We start from the raw sequence: 16,480 nt of genomic DNA on the forward strand, positions 1-16,480 counted from the left end.
TGTAGATTCAAAATTCTGACCTATCATTTTCTTCTCCCCAAAAAACTTCATTCAATATTTTTGAAAGCCAAATTTTTAGTGATCAATTCCCCCAGTTTTTGTTTTCTGAGAAAAGCCTTAATTTCTCCATCACTTAAGAAAGATAATTCCCTGGATATTTAATTCTAGAGTGGTCAGGTTTTTTGTTTTGTTTTGTTTTTTTCATTCAACAATTTAATTATTTCACTCCACTCCTCTCTTTCTTGCATGTTTTATGACAATATGTCTGCTGAAATAGTTATCCTTAATTCTGTACAGAGAATGTGTTCTTTTAAACTGGCTTCTTTCAAGGTTTAATTTTTTACTTTGTCTGTGAAGATTATTCTTGTTATTTATTCTCCTTGAACTTCTCTGAGCTTCCTGATACTGTGATCTGGTGTCCGTTATTAATTTTGGAAAGGCTTTAGCTATTACAACGTTAAATATTTCTTCTTTTGCTTTTCCTCCTTCTAACCTTCAATATTCTAATAACAGGGTATACTGTACTTTTAAAAATTATTACACTGTTGCTGAATAAATGCTGCCCTGTTATTTTTCCTTTTATTTCTCCCTTATATTTCTGTCTTCAGTTTGGAACAGTTCTATTGATCTGTCAAGCTCACTGATTCATTTCTTGCCTGTGTCCAATCTGCTTATCAGGTCATCAAAGGCTTTTTTCTTTTCTGTCATGGTGTTTTTAGTTGTTTTTATTACTTTTTATTCTGATAACCATTTACAATTCAAAATGTTCCCTTTAAATCACTTTCAAGTGTACATACATTGGTATTAATTACATACCCAAGATTGTACTACCATCATCACAAACGTTACCCAAACTTTTTCACTATTTCAAGCAGAAACTCTGTACCCTGAAGTATTTCATACTCTCTCTTCATCTCTCTCTCCCTTCTCCCCCTCCTCTCTCTCACTGTCACCACAGAGACATATAGAGCCCTCATAAACTATAATATTCTATTTGTTTCTATGAATTTGCATTTCCTAGATAATTCATGTAATTAGAGGTATACAACATTTGCCCTTTTTTGATTAGCTTCTTTCACTCAATATTATGCTTTCAAAATTCCCCCATGTTGGGATATCAGAATGTCCTTCCTTTTTATGGCTGCGTAATATTGCATTATATGCATGTATCACCTTTTTTTTTTTTTTTTTTGCATGGGCAGACATTGGGAAACAAACCCGCATTTATCACATTTTTATGCATGCATACGTTTATGGACATTCTGGTTCCTTCTACCTTTTGGCTATTGTGAATAATTTTCCTATGAACATGGTATTCAAACATCTCTTCAAATCCCTGCTTTCATAACCTCAGGTATACACCTAGAAGTGGGATTGCCATATCATATTGTAATTTTATATTGAACTTTCTGAAAAATGATCAAAATTGTTTTCCAGAGTCATTTACCAATTTACATTCCCACCAATAATATACAAATGTTCATATTTCTCTGAATCCTCAACAATAGTTGTTCTTTTTCCATATGTATAAAAACTATAGCCATTCTAGTTGGTGTGAAGTGGTGTCTCATAATGGTTTTTATTGGCCTTTCCGTGAAGACTGATGATATTGAGCATCTTTTCATGTGCTCGTTGGTAATTTGTGAATCATTTTCTGAAAAATGTCAATTCAATATCTTTGGTCATTTTTCAATTAGTTTGATTTCTTTTTTGTTGCTGAAATTTAGAAGTTCTCGGGATATTCTGTATATTAAACTCTTATCTGATACATGATTCACAACTATTTTCTCCCTTTCTGTTGTTTGTCTTTTTAGTTTTTAAATAATTTCCTCTGAAGAACAAATGGTCTTTTTTTTTAGTTTTTCTGAAATACGTTTTGTTTATTTTTCCTTTTGTTGCTCATGTTTTGGTGACATGTGTAAGAAACCACAGCCAAATCCAAGGACTCCAAGGACATGAAAAGCACCCCCTCCCTTCATTTTGTCTTCTAAGACTTTTGGTGTTTTAGTTCTTATGTATAAATCCTTGATCCATTTTGAATTAATGTTTGTATATGTCAAGAGGTATGGGTCCAAATAAATTATTTTGCATGTGGATTTCCAGTTTTCCAAACATCACTTGTTAAGGAGAATCTTAATACCTGATTGAGTGATCTTGGCACTCTTGAAGAAAATCAACTGGCCAGCAACGTGTTGCTTCATTTCTGAGTTATCAATGCTAATCCATTGGTCTATATAGCTATGATTTTGCCGGTATCATCCTGTTTCGATTATCTGTTGGCCTTGCAGTACATTTTGAAATTGGGAAGTGTGATATCCCAATGGTCTTCTTTTTCTAGATTGATTTGGCTATGTGGTGCCCTTTGTTTTTCTATATGAATATTAGGATTTTCCTTACATTATGCAAAGAAATAAAAGCACTGGATAGGAATTGCATTGAATCTGTAGATTGCTTTAGGTAATATTAACATCTTAAAAATATTTAGTCTTCTAATACATGATCATGGGCTGTGTATTTAATTTTGAACATTTCCTCTTGATTCCTTCTTACAGCTTCTCTCTCTGCTTATACTGCTCATCTGTTCTTGCATGTTGTCTACTTTTCCTTACCATATTACAGTTATTTTTAAATCCCTTTCTGATATTTACAAAATCTGCATAATGCCTTAGACTGATTTTGGTGATGACTTTGAATCTTCAGACAGTGTTTTTGTTTGTTTGTTTGTTTGTTTTAGCCTTTTTGCATTTCTTTCAATTTTTGTAGACAACCGTATATGACAGGAAGTGATAAGGTTTTCTGGTGACCTGGATAGGAGTTGGGCTGGGTTTAATATTTATTCTATCTATAATTTTCAGAGTCTTACCATTCCTCCAGTGTCTATGTGTTTTGAATTTTCTGTTCTCTTATAACTTCCCTAAAAACTTCCACTTAGATAGACTCTTGCTTACAATTTTCTTAGATATTTTTTTCTACTTTTATTATTCTGGAGCTCTTTTTATGTGCTAGTAGGGTGTGGGAGTGAAGATACTTTTTCATAATATTATAATTAAATTTCGGTCATTCAGTGAAGCTGTATCCCTGATCTGTGACTCTCATGTGTTTCTCAGCTTTCCCCGCGATCCCACCTCCTCCTAATTTAGATGGAAATACTAGCAGAGCAAATATTCTTTACCCTTCCTCCAGACATGATAATATTCTAGTGAAATCTTGCTCCTGAAGAATAGATCATTTTTAAGAAGAAATCTCTGAGTTTATTTCACAATGTTTACTGGTCTCCTCCCGCTATCAAAGACACACGAGGATATTCCTTGACTCTTCAGCAGGAGAACTGAGTAGGAATTCTATTCCCTAGGATAGTCTAAAATCATTGTCCAGCAATTTTTCAAAATTACTATTTAAGTGTTACTACTAGTTTATGATTCCAGCATTTTCTGCTCCAGAAGAGCAGATCTTAGCTGTGACACTGTAGATATAACCATCTCTCTAGAAATATGTGTGAACATCAACTCTCTAATCATCCAAGAAAAAGTCACCGATTTTTATTTTAAATTATTTTTAGTATTATTTTCTGTTTTCATAATTGGAATGAAGACTCCCAAACTCTTTACATGTCAGGGATCAAAGTTTAAGTTCTCATAATTTAAATGGTAACCTCAAATGACCTGTTTACTATTAAAACATGTTATTCATATTTAAAGGATTTTAAAATTTTTAATTAATTAAAAGTTTTGATAAACTGTCATATGCCAAACTGTACAACTTTTGCATGTACTTCAAATGACTACGAGAAAGCTGTCCATTTCTCTGGTACCATGACAGTGATGTAACTGATGTACCTAAGGGAACAGAGCTGTAGACAAGGGACATTTCACTGAGGACTGCAGGTGGAATTCTAAATTGACCTTGGTCCACTGAAGTGATAACTTCCCAGTATTAAAATATCTTTGTTCAGGAAGACTCTGTGTTTCAGATATTTTAAGAAAGATGAAAGGTATCTATAAAATTTTATAAGCAGCATTAATTTTCTTCATATGAATGACTAATAGTAATTTTCTAAGGAAAATTGTTGAAGATAATCTGTTAGGATTTTTTGAACTGTCCAGTATATTATGTGCTACTCTTGTGAATAAAATGGAAATGCTTGTGGCATAATTTTATTTTTGGCCTGGTAGCTTAGTCTCTTTCTCTCCCTCCCTCGCCATTTTGGCACGTCCGGTTCTTCTAGACCTCTGAATTACAAGCCTCACCGGGGGACTAGTGATGATGCAGCCTTGTCTCTCTAACCCTATTGGCCTTCTCCTTAGTCCTCCACCTACCCAACATCCTCTGCTACGGGTACACTCAGGAACAGCATCTCTATAGTCACAGTCACTCATCCGTCCTCCCTGTGTGATTGGCTACCCTCCCCTGGAGGCCACGCCCTAACTCTGCCTCTCCTCAAACTGTATATAATCCAGGACTCGCCGAGCCTTGGGGTCTTTAGCTTCTGGCGGCCCTGGCATAAGCATCTACCAACAATAAAGCTACCTCGCTTCATGCCTTAATTGACTCGGCCTCCAGTCCTTTAGACCCGCAGCGAGGTCTCCTGCGCGCGCCCCTTGGACCCAGACCCCCGGCTCGAGCCCCTTTTCTGCGTGCGGCAGTGTCGTCTAGCAAGCAGTGAGAAGCTGAGGAGTAGAGGGTCCCCGATAGCTTAGCGGTTGGGCCAAACCGCAAATGCTCAATAAGACATTAATTTAAAGCCATTGTTTACAGGTATAAAAATTCATTTTATTACATATGCCATTGAATCAGAATGATCAATGCAATATCTGGTGAGAAATAGAAACTGTTTAACTCATTTTTGATACTAAGGCAATTTCTCATGAATAAATTGATAATTTCAGTTTTATTTTATTTTCAAACAGATGTAATGTACTGATTCCCAGGTTGAGTGAAGCAACCCGGTCACGGGTAAATATTAAACATTACATATTGAAATATTCCGAGTTTCTATTCCCAGTGCTTACAGACTTTACTAAGGGAAATTTTGAAAGCCATAGGTAATAAATTTTGATAGGCAACTGTAAGTAAATCAAATCACTTTATTAATACATAGTCACTTTATATTAATACTATTATTTTTCAGAATATATGCATATTAATGGCAGCAAAATAATATTAAGCAAATAAATCACAAGCTTTTGGTTGGTTTTATTGTTCTTCATCATGCTGATGTCAAGTGGGTAGATCTTTTTCTGTTCCAATTGAAGATAGCTGCCCCCAGATTGTCCTTTTATCAGTTAATGTTTTGGGTGAATTTACATGTTTGCCTTTAATTTTATTCTTTTCTAACTTATAGCAACTGCCAGTTAACTTGATATCAAATTTATGAGAAGCACAGTGTTTCAGTTGGCTAAAGCTATCAGAATGCAATATACCAGAAATGAAACAGATTTTAAAAGGGAATTTATTAAGTTGCAAGTTTACCAGTCAAAGGCCATGAAAATGTCCAAATTAAGGCACCAACAAGAGATTACTTTCACTCAAGAAAAGCTTATGACATCCAGAACACCTTTCTCAGCTGTGAAGGCAATTGGGTGGTGTCTGCTAGGGTGTCTGGTTTCTGGACACTTCCATCAGCTAGGAAGGCACACCGCTATGTCTACTAGCTTTCTCTCCTGGCTTCTGCAACAGCTTCCCCAGAGGCAGTTTCTTTCATCTGCAAAGGCCTCTGGTTGTCTGGGCTTTGTCAGCACTGAAGCATTTTGCAAAATGTTTCCTCCTATTCCAAAAAGCAACCCTACCCTGAGTGGGTGGAGACACATCTCCATGGGAATCAATGTATCAAAAGTTACCACCCACAATTGGGTAAGCCGCATCTCCTTGGAAACAACCAAAAAAATCCCACCCAGCAATATTGAATAAGGATTGAAGGACATGGCTTTTCTGGAGTACACACGTTCAAACCGGCACACACAATTTTGAAACATCAGGTTGAGCCCATTTGGGACCAAGTCTGTTCACTTACCATTAAATATTTAAGCATAAATCAGGAAAATATCAAGTGGTTAATTTCTGAAACCACCAAAAGATATTTTAGAGTAAATGGCATAATAAATTCCTTGGAAAAAATAGTCTGATCAATCAAGTAAATCTGTGAATCCTAATCAAAGTATTCATTAGTTCCCCCTGTTAACTGAAATGTGTTATATTCTGTTAGAGGAAAATAATCTTGAAATGTTTACTTAACGTAGAAAATAAGATTTTATTTTAACTACTTAACACACATTTTCTTGTTATCCTTTCCTTACTGTGAAAGATTTATGAAGAGAAGGTGAATTTTAAATAATTAGTTGAAAGAGCCTTGGAAAACAACTTTCTCTGGCATATTTAATCTTAGAATTAATATTCAAGCTTTCTAGGACTAAATATACTATTATGTGGAAAGATATTAAAATCTAGCTGGTTCCATCCAAGTACAGCTGGTTGTTCATTCACTTATCCCCCTATGCATTCAATTCTTCAATAAACAACTAATTTTATTGAGCAAATTCTCTATTCCAGTCTCTTTGTTAGACACTGGGCATTGACAGATAAATTTAAAAAATGCTCTACTTCTTGCCATGGGACTTAGAGTATAATGAAATTCAGTGAAGTTATGTATAAAAGTTGCTTTGGAAATAACTAAACTATTAATTAATCTACACGTACAGGAATGGATTATTTAAGAACAGGATTTTTCTAAGGTACAAATAGATTCAAACCTTTACACTCCACCCTCTGGACCCCCAAAACAAATGTTCTTTCCATACACAAAATACATTCCTCCCATAAAAATATACTTTAAAAAAGTCTTGAATCCTTTCAGTAATGATGTTAAGAGCAAAGTCTTCATCAAAATTAGTTACAAGTTTGGTGTGGCCTTGGTCACAATTCCCCTCTGGCACAGACCTGTGAAATTCCAAATGAGTTGTCTATTTCCCATAGATAAAGGAGAGTATGGAAATGGGTAAACATTCCCATTTCCATAGGGATAAATTGGAAGAAAACTGGGGTCAAGAATCCCAAATAGTTCTGAAACCCTGCAGGGCAAATTCCATTAGATTTCAGGCCTGAAAGTTATCTATTGAATGACATTTTGTTCCAGGGGCTTGATAGAGCAGCAGAATCACCCTTTCCTATGGCTTGAGCAGCAGACCTGCTCTTCCAAATACTGGGATGACTGCTCCAACATCTCCGAACAATGGGGTGATGGCCTGACTCTACACCCCATACTCCTCAAACATCAGGGTGGCAGCTAGGCTCCCCATAATCCCTTGGGAATGTGCTCCACCCTCTATGAACTCTGAGGAGGCAGTAGTCATCCTGAGCAAAGGGGTAGAATGTCCATCTCTGTGAGCTCTGGGACATGCTCCCCCTTTCTGCATACATGGGTGGGTCAACTCTCTTGGCCTAAGTCGTCTTCACCCCAGATCTCAGTTTCCAGCACTCTGCCTTTAAAATAATTTTCCTTTAATTTGTCCCTTTTTTTTTTTTTTTTTTTTGCATGACAGTAACGGTTCGGTTCATATAAAACTTGCAAAACCCTCATTGATTTTGCATGTAGTAAATAGGGGTCCAACTAATCAGATTCTAGAAGTTTCCAAAAATCCTTTCTGGATAACTACATTTTCAATCATGACTCATACTGAAATGGCTGACATGTTCTTTGTTAATTTCAATCCTCAATGCGGCACTATTTTCTGGGGACTTGCTTCCAAAAGTTCAGAATTCCCAAATCATTAATTTCCGTTTTCTTTATACTCTAGATTTCAGTTCTCAGCTTATCTCTTCACTCTCACATTTTATTATAAGTTGCAAAGAGAAGCCAGGTTGTATTTTCCACATTTAGTATGTAAATCTTTGATAATATCTAAACTTGTCACTTTCAAACTCTATCGTCCATCCGACATCAGTTCTCAAGTTTACCAAGTTCTCTGCCTCTTTAATACAAGGATTATCTTTCCTCCAGTCTGCAGTGGCATAGTCATCATTTCTGTCTAAGGCCTCATGGGAAGTACTTTTACATCCTTGTTTCTACCAACGGTCTCTTTGAAGCAATCTAGGCTTTTTCTATCAGGCACCTCATAATTCTTCCATAATCTTTCCTTTATCCATTTATAGAGTCATTCCCACATTTTTGGCATTTGCAATAGCAGTACCCCACTTTTGGTACCAAAATCAGTTGTAGTTTTCTAGTGCTGATGAAATGCAATATAGCAGAAATTGACTGGCTTTTAATTATGGTGATTTATTAGCTTCCAAGTTTACAATTTTCACAATGTAACTTAAGGAATCAACTGTATGATGTCTTCTCCCCAAAAGCTGGCTACTACTGATCCTCAGCTGGTCTTTCTTTCAGATTTCCTTGCTTCCAGCTTCTGGCTTTATTTCTTCCAAATTCTGGCTTCAGTGGTTTCCTCTTTGTTTTCTATGTGTTTCTCATTGACTTCTCTGTGGTTCTTTTTCTTTCTGAGCTTCTCTGTGTCTTTTTTATGTCTTCTCTCTATCTTGTATCCTCTTATAAAGGACTCCATTAAGAGGATAAGACCAATATGGGACATGTCTCAACTGAAACAACCTGAGCAAAATTCTACCCACAATAGGTCTACACCCAAAGGAATGGACAACATATAACAACATGGATCTTCTACAGTCCATAAAGCGTCAAACCAATATAGGTTATTTCTGTATACTTGGCAAAGCAGTCAGAAAGGCCTATCTGTCAAGTTTCAACAGGACAGTGCATGGGCTCCAATTCTTTATGGAGGAGTAGCAAGGTTCTAGTGGAGATTGTTCACCTGATAATATTTTCTCCAATCTTTGGAAAATACAATCTGATATAGACACCTATGTCATTATGCTCTTCAGATAATAGAAATTATACCACATTCTTCTATTAGCTCTTGAGACTACCTAATACAGTCTTTGAAAGATATATAGGGATTCTCAATAAACAATATTAGTCATCCTTTGCAACTAAGTTCTATGGAAAGTATATGTGATATATAATTAGCATGTTTTTACTATATTGTAGTTTAGAGTTTGTGGTTTCATGTAGTAAACTATGCTCACAAATAATTTCATAAATTCCACTCAAATATATTTCCATAAATATTTTTCAAGTTATAAAAGCCCTAGGCATATAAACACCCATGGCCAGACTGAAATGTAGTGTCACTTCCTATGTTGTATGCATTTAGAATGAATTGTATTTGAAACTGATGTTCTCTGATATCATGCATTTGTGTAATCTTCCCTAGTTTTACTCCAATTTACTTCATTTAATTTAATGAAAAGAAATATGGTCTGATGTAAACTTTCATTCTAGTGTTACACTTTAAAGGATGGAAAACACCACTGACATTACACTGGAAGCAAAACCCTTTGTTGACACTGTGGAGGGCACATTTTCTTTACTTCTTGCTGATCTTCAGAAGCGGTGTCATATTTCGTTAATATGGGCAGTTGAATGAAAGAGATGTGGTATATCATTCACATATTGAAAAATTCAGACGTTAAGAATTTTTAGCAAGGCATTATTATTTTAATTTCATTTTCTTCCTTTCTAAACTGAGATTTCCTACAGAACAAAATGGGTAGGTCTTTCTGTTTTTAATCATAAATTAACGTAAAGCAAAGTTGCATAGTTTTTATCTCACTGATTATAAGTTTTCAGAACACACCTGATCCTTAACCACAAAAGATCTGAAGACTGAAACCTGTAAGTCTTTCTTCGTAATATATGAGGACTTGTTTTCATCTGCATAAAAGTCAAGTGCAAGTCAATATTTATTCTTTTTAACATGTGAAAAATTTACTTGGCTGCGGTTGCTCTTAATTACTATTATGAGTAAATATATTCCATGCTAATTATGTGGTTATTTTCCTCATGTATAAATTCTTTTTTAATTAATGCCTTTTCTGAAAAAAAAGTTGACACTTTCCTTTCATATAAGGTACACACATTTTCATAATCATCAAAATGTATAGAGTTAAATCTCTTATCTTTCACTTAAAGAAAGCTTCAAATCTCACACAGACTCAGAAAGCTTCCTTAACAAACATTTTGGAAAATATCTTCTGCTACTTCCTTATATATTTTATGTACGATGTTCACATGGGTTATTTTTTCATTTGAAATGTATTTTACCTTAATCATCTGAAATTGTGATCAATGTTGATTTTTCAAATGTATTATGCAATTATTAAATAATCTACTCCATTTTCACTAACGATATTCATCATATATCAAACAATACCAATTATATGGTTTATTACTCTATTGTGTGCTAGTCAGTGTCTCAAACATTCATGCTTATTTCTGGGACCTAAGTTCAGACCTAAAATAGTACCACAGGGTATGAAAACAAGGCAAATACAATTTCTAATTTCTTTATCAATCATAAAATTAATACCTACGGAAAAACAATGCAGTCAGACTAGGAACATGAGAGTGACATTAGTCAACACAGTGCAGTAGAAGAAGTTAAATAGGACAAGTAATGTAGCGTATTGAGAAGGTAACCTGAATCCAATTTGGGTGCTGTCACTTCAGCAAACTGTGCTCAATACTGATATCACCTGAAATGTTTCTCCAGCCACCTCCTCAAGGCCCCCTTGACTTCTCTATTCCTCACACTGTATATAAGGGGGTTCAATACAGGTGTGAGGATGGTGTACAAAGCTGAGACCACCTTGTCACGGTCCACTGAATGATAAGATTTGGGCCTCATATAGATGAACATGATGGTGCCATAGTATAGTCCGACAACTGCCAAGTGAGAGGAACAGGTGGTAAAAGCTTTCTTCCGAGCCTCAGTGGAACGCATGCGCAGCACAGCCACTAGGATGAGACCATAGGATGTCAAAATGAGAGACAGAGGGATCAAGAGCATCAAAATGCAGCAGACATACATGAAAAACTCAAAAATTGTAGTGTCAGCACAGGCAAGGCGCACAAGTGATGGTGCCTCACAAAAGAAGTGATTGATTTCCCGGGAGCGGCAGTAAGAGAAACTCAAAGTGGCTACAGCCTGTAATAGCCCATCAACCCCTCCCAGGAGCCAGGAGCCTACTGTCATGAGCAGGCACAACCTCTGATTCATGAGAATGGCATAGCGCAGCGGGTGACAGATGGCCACATAGCGGTCATAGGACATGGCTGCTAAGAGGAAGCACTCACCACCTCCCAGAGTAAGAAACAAGAAGATCTGCGCTCCACAGCCAGTGGGAGAAATGGCCCTAGTGTCTGTCATGTAGTTGGTTGCCATTTTAGGGATGATGGTGGAGACCAGCATCATGTCCATAAGGGAAAGCTGGCTAAGTAGGAAGTACATAGGCGTGTGGAGTCTGGGTTCTACATAGATGAGGGCGATCATGAGGGCATTGCCCATCAGGGAGGTGATGAATATCATGAGTACCATGGTAAAGAAGAACAGATGGGTCCGTGTGTGGTTGAAGAGTCCTAGAAGAATGAAGTGCAACCCTGTGGTTTCATTTCCATTCTCCATAGCTGTAATCATGCCTGGAAGACATACCAATTATTAAGAAATGAGATGTGTTTTAAAGGAAGCTTGAGAATTCCCTTACAAAGACTTGGTCAGTTGGAATGGGAAAGCTCAGATCTGAAGGATTCATCGTGTCTTTAACCTTAACCTTTCACTTCCCGGCAAGATGGTTTCCCTTAACATCCTGCTGACTATTTCTGCTACTATTCCACAATATTTTTATTCATGCTAAATTGGATAATATGTACATATAGTAGTTCAAATTAAAATTCCATTAATTTTGACTATTTTCTTCAGTGTGCCATGTATAATTTACTCAGGCTGTTAAGAAGTATTACATATGCAATCCCAATTTAGTACACTTTTGGTATTTCTCTGCTGAAGTAGTGTCAGATTCATGCAATTTAGTCTGTGATGTGACATCTCTCATAATTATGGCTTCATATTTCTCTTATACCTTCTTATGTGGTCTCACAATATTTCCTTCATTTCCTTCACTATCATGAATTAAAATTTTAAAAGTAGCAGATAAATCTCTTAGAAGTTGAAGACAAAAAATAATCGGTTAATCATGGCTTGCCCAAATGAACCTATTCTCATAAAATGATCCTGAGGTCCAGCACCTTCTTCAAATAAAATATAAGGCAGCTCGGGAGATGCAAGGGTAATTCAATGGTAGAATTCTTGCCTGCCACGAGAGACCCAGGTTCAACTCCCAGTCCATGCACTTACCAAAAAACAAACAAACAAACAAACAAGCACAGACGAACAAAACAAAACAAATATGACAAAATGGTGCTGCCATAACAGGATACTCACATGAAAAAACAATGAAATGTGACCCTGCCATATAGCATACAAAAGAAATAATAAGGCAGCTCACTTACTTCCAACATGAGCTTCTCTTTTTACTAACAGGTCTAGATAATTTGATAATAAAAGTGTAAATAAAGGTGCAAATGGCTTCCGCTGTTAGACTTAAATGATGTGTGGCTTTTGCTCACAAATTCAAATAGTCAAAGAGAGCAAAGGACTCATAGATACCAAGTGGATTTTGTTTGGGCATCACCTGTTATATATGGTTTAGAGAATCCTTTTTTAATTTCTTTCTTACTTAATTGAAGAGTAGTGAACCCTGTGTAAATGGGCATCATACCTTTAATAAATGCTAGCATATTTTGGTAGCTAAAATATATCACCAATGTCCTTCATGCCATTAAAATAAATACATGTTCTGATATTTTCTGATTGTCAAAACTGAAGTAAGTACAATATAATATTGAGCATTTCACTCATGTTTTGTTTACTCAATATGTTATATATATATATATATATATATATATATATATATATATATATATCCTTGTTAAATAAATTGCTACTGTAATTTATTGCATTTTATGCATATAGCCTAGTATTAGTTTGGTTATTTCTCATCTTCCTTAATATAATCCCTGCCTTTGTGCATGAGACAACATTCTCTCTTGGTAAATATTCTAAAAGTAGACATTTTCAGTTTTAAGATAACTGCATCCATAACTTTTATACTCCCATTAACTGTTAATTTATGTTTCAATTCTTCAAAATTTGATAGCTAAGTATTATCAATACAATAATTATTGTCAATCATATAAGAGTGGAAGTAATTTGTTTTAAGTTCTTCATCACTTAATAAGAGTGACACAAAATTCTTTTAATCTATTCATTTCCCTCTTGAATTTCTTCTGCAAACACTTTGAATATCCTATCTGCATGTTTTCTATTAGATTGCTTAACTTTTTCTCATTGATTTAAATAATTATTTATATTCTGTTATTTTTATATATTCTTAAGTCTTGATATTTATTATATTTCAATATATTCTCTAGCCTGTTTTCTATGTTTATAATTTGCATTACACTATTTTGAACTAATGTTTCACATTTTATATTACATGTATTTGGGATACTTATACGTTAATATTAGTGTGCTGCATTACGTTAAGATATTTGTTCATGTTAAACTAGATAAACAGTATTTGTATAAAACTTGTAACTGACTTAAAGTTTTTCATTTGTAATCATAGTAATTTTGGCATTACTTTTGTACTATTTTTTATGTGTGAGGATAGCAAATAGATTAACTTCACATAGTGCATTGTGTAGAGGTTGTTTTTAGTGTGTGTATTTTCTGAAATTTTAAAGAAAATAGGGATAATCTCTTTGGTGAAAGTCCATTGAAAAATAGTTGTGAAATAGTCTGAACCTGTAATGAAAACATGAATACCCTATTCACTTTCCTATTAGTCATTTTCCAATTCGGTTATTGTATTACTTTTTGAATCAGTTTTGATTATTTCAGATGCTAAAGGAACGACTTTCTTCTCCATCTTTTCTATGTCTTCTTTTTTCTCTTCAGGCCTTCCTGGCCTTCCTTACTGCATTGTGTGGATACACAGAGCTTCAATCCAAATGCAAAGTTTATACATTAAATGAGCCCCATGTCAGTGTACACTGGAAATAGAAATGTGAATTGCAGTTTGTTTAAATAACTTGGAGACTGGGGGCAGAGAAATAGCAAAACTCTAAAGTCCTGTTCAAGTTTTCTTACAATATATTTTTGAGATTTGAAGCAGATCATCTAGCCCCCTATCAAGTCAGTCTCCCAATTTTCAGACTCATAAATCCACAAACTATTTTTTGTATACATACTCTTGTCCTCAAGCATGGACTTTATTTGCTTCCTTTGGGACTCACTTTTTGCTCTATACTTGGGTAAATTGAAAACAACCAGCTAATACACTGTATTAAAGGGGCTCTTCCCAAAATATTTATCAGATGATAAAATATTGAAATATACTCTTAAAAGAAGACCTCTGTGGATTTACAATTTAAAAGGAAATTACCTTAAAATAATACATTTAAATATAATACAATGATTAAATGTCATTGTGATTTATTCATGCATTTCTTTCACTGAACAAGCAGATCCACTTTTCATATCCAAATGAATATCATGGGACATATCATAAATTCACAATTAACCAGCAGGAACTCTAAAGTCTAAAGAAAGATACGTCAATCATCTAAAATTCACAGTTTAAAAATTGAATAACTGTTACTAGTATTTACCTTCCTATTCTTAATTCAAAAGAATTCATATGTAAAGTTGTATAAATTTTAAAATACAGATTTAAGAGCCAGGCTTCTTGAGTTTGGATACACCATTTTTTAGTAGTTGGATAAATTTGGGTAATATGTTTAAATCTCAACTTTGTTATGTACAAAATCTGATGAAAAAATATGTCAGGATTATTGTTAACTAAATGAGAAAAATGCCTATGAATATGCTAGAATATATGACATAATAAGATAGCTCCATAAAGGTTTGTCATTATTATTATTGTTATTATTATAATTATTTACCATGAATGGTTGTTTCCCTCTCTATTGTTTTAAGATGTAAAATTAATCAAATTAATATTTATTTCAAATTTACATAGTATAATCTTAATTATTTTTATTATTTTTATTTTTTAATCAAAGGACAAAAATTTATTCATATAGTCTTCTTTTTTCAGCTTAAGTGGCAATGTTTTCTATGACTGTTTGGATTGGTCTGTCTGCACTCTGTCCATCTCAATGAATTTCTTTGGACATAGAGTCAAACTAATGATAAATTTAATCATCATAAATTTAAATAGTTATATGTCTATTGAATTATTTGATTATTTATTTTGAAATTTTTCTTACATCCTTATTCAATATGCTATAAGAATTTTAATTTGCATCATGGATTTGTCATCTGTGCAACAATTTCTTTAAGCCTCAAAAATTTCAAAGCAGCTGGATAAATGATGAAATCTTAAATGGTATTTCATATTAAAAAAAGCATTTGTACTCAAGCAAATTTAATTTTGGGTAATTCGATAGGATCAAAGTGCAAGATGGATATACTGCTGACCAGAATTTCTTCTTTTTATAATGTTGTTCTACAAATTGAAAATAAGATAAAAATCACATTCTCTTTTATTTCCTAGTAGTACAAGATACTGGATTATAGAAAACTCAGTCATGATAAACCCAATGTCTCATTTCTACCTGTGCATCAATGTGTTATTCCCAGAATCAGCAAAGCAGCACTCTTCCCCGTTGTATACTCTGTTATATACACTACTGACCAATATCTTGGTAGGGTCCTAATAGTCAGTTTTCTTCAGCTAGAATTTTAAATTTGAAAAGATTCTAATTCCATATCTACATCCTGTAGATGTGGCAACTTAGCCATAATAAATATTTTATCATTGTACGAAACATTGTCTCAAGCACTACGCTAACCTCTTGGTATGCATTTCTTTCACCTAATGTCACAAAAACTAAATGAGGTGCACTGCTGTATATCAGAATTGCAAACTAAGGACATGAGAATTAGATCAATTTACTTCTCCCTGGTGAATCAGGAGGAGAATTTGGTTCTAAAAACTAGGCAACACGAGTGAAGAATCTGTGTTTTGAAATGAATTTTTATGATCGCTTTAGTTTTGCAGTTTTTGTTCTTCTAATTATTGTCTCAATTATGACAAGACACATTTAATCAAACAAACAAAATAAAATAAGTAATTGCCTCTCAAACCAATAGGCCAGACCAAATTATTCTCTTTTGTGTAATTAACAAATTAATTCAAAGAAGGTCAAATGTTTGCATAGTTACTCACAGTGTAAGTAATCCCATCCTCTGGTTTCCTGCCAAACATACTCTCATGCCAAAAAGTAAACATTGAAGAAATATTTTTGAATGAATTATTAATGGATTACTGAAAAAAATTATAGGATAACTATAAGAATATTGATTTGAATGAATGAAAATTAATTCCTATTCTCTTTGTAATTTAAATCACACAGAGAAAGTTATTGCCAAGTCCAATACATCCATGATTTGTATTGTAAGGGTTAAAGGCATGGGCTTGTGTT

The 16,480-nt window shown here is 34.4% G+C and overlaps 1 protein-coding gene across 2 annotated transcripts; it reads right to left on the reverse strand.

The window, feature by feature from the left end:
* Nucleotides 1-1,075: 1,075 nt before the first annotated feature.
* On the reverse strand, nt 1,076-11,534 carry LOC143653034 (olfactory receptor 2T8-like). 2 transcript variants are annotated; one of them, XM_077124377.1, is made up of 2 exons: nt 10,638-11,534; nt 1,076-1,078 (listed from the first exon to the last, which is right to left on the reverse strand). In XM_077124377.1, the coding sequence occupies exons 1-2, from the start codon at nt 11,532-11,534 to the stop codon at nt 1,076-1,078; spliced, it is 900 nt and encodes a 299-aa protein (XP_076980492.1). The 2 variants fall into 2 exon arrangements, with proteins under 2 accessions (XP_076980492.1, XP_076980491.1); XM_077124376.1 differs by lacking the exon at nt 1,076-1,078 and adding an exon at nt 7,780-7,786 and having other exon boundaries at nt 10,627-11,534.
* Nucleotides 11,535-16,480: the final 4,946 nt, after the last annotated feature.

This window comes from Tamandua tetradactyla, chromosome 13, assembly GCF_023851605.1.
Source record: "Tamandua tetradactyla isolate mTamTet1 chromosome 13, mTamTet1.pri, whole genome shotgun sequence".
Lineage (NCBI taxonomy): Eukaryota > Metazoa > Chordata > Mammalia > Pilosa > Myrmecophagidae > Tamandua > Tamandua tetradactyla.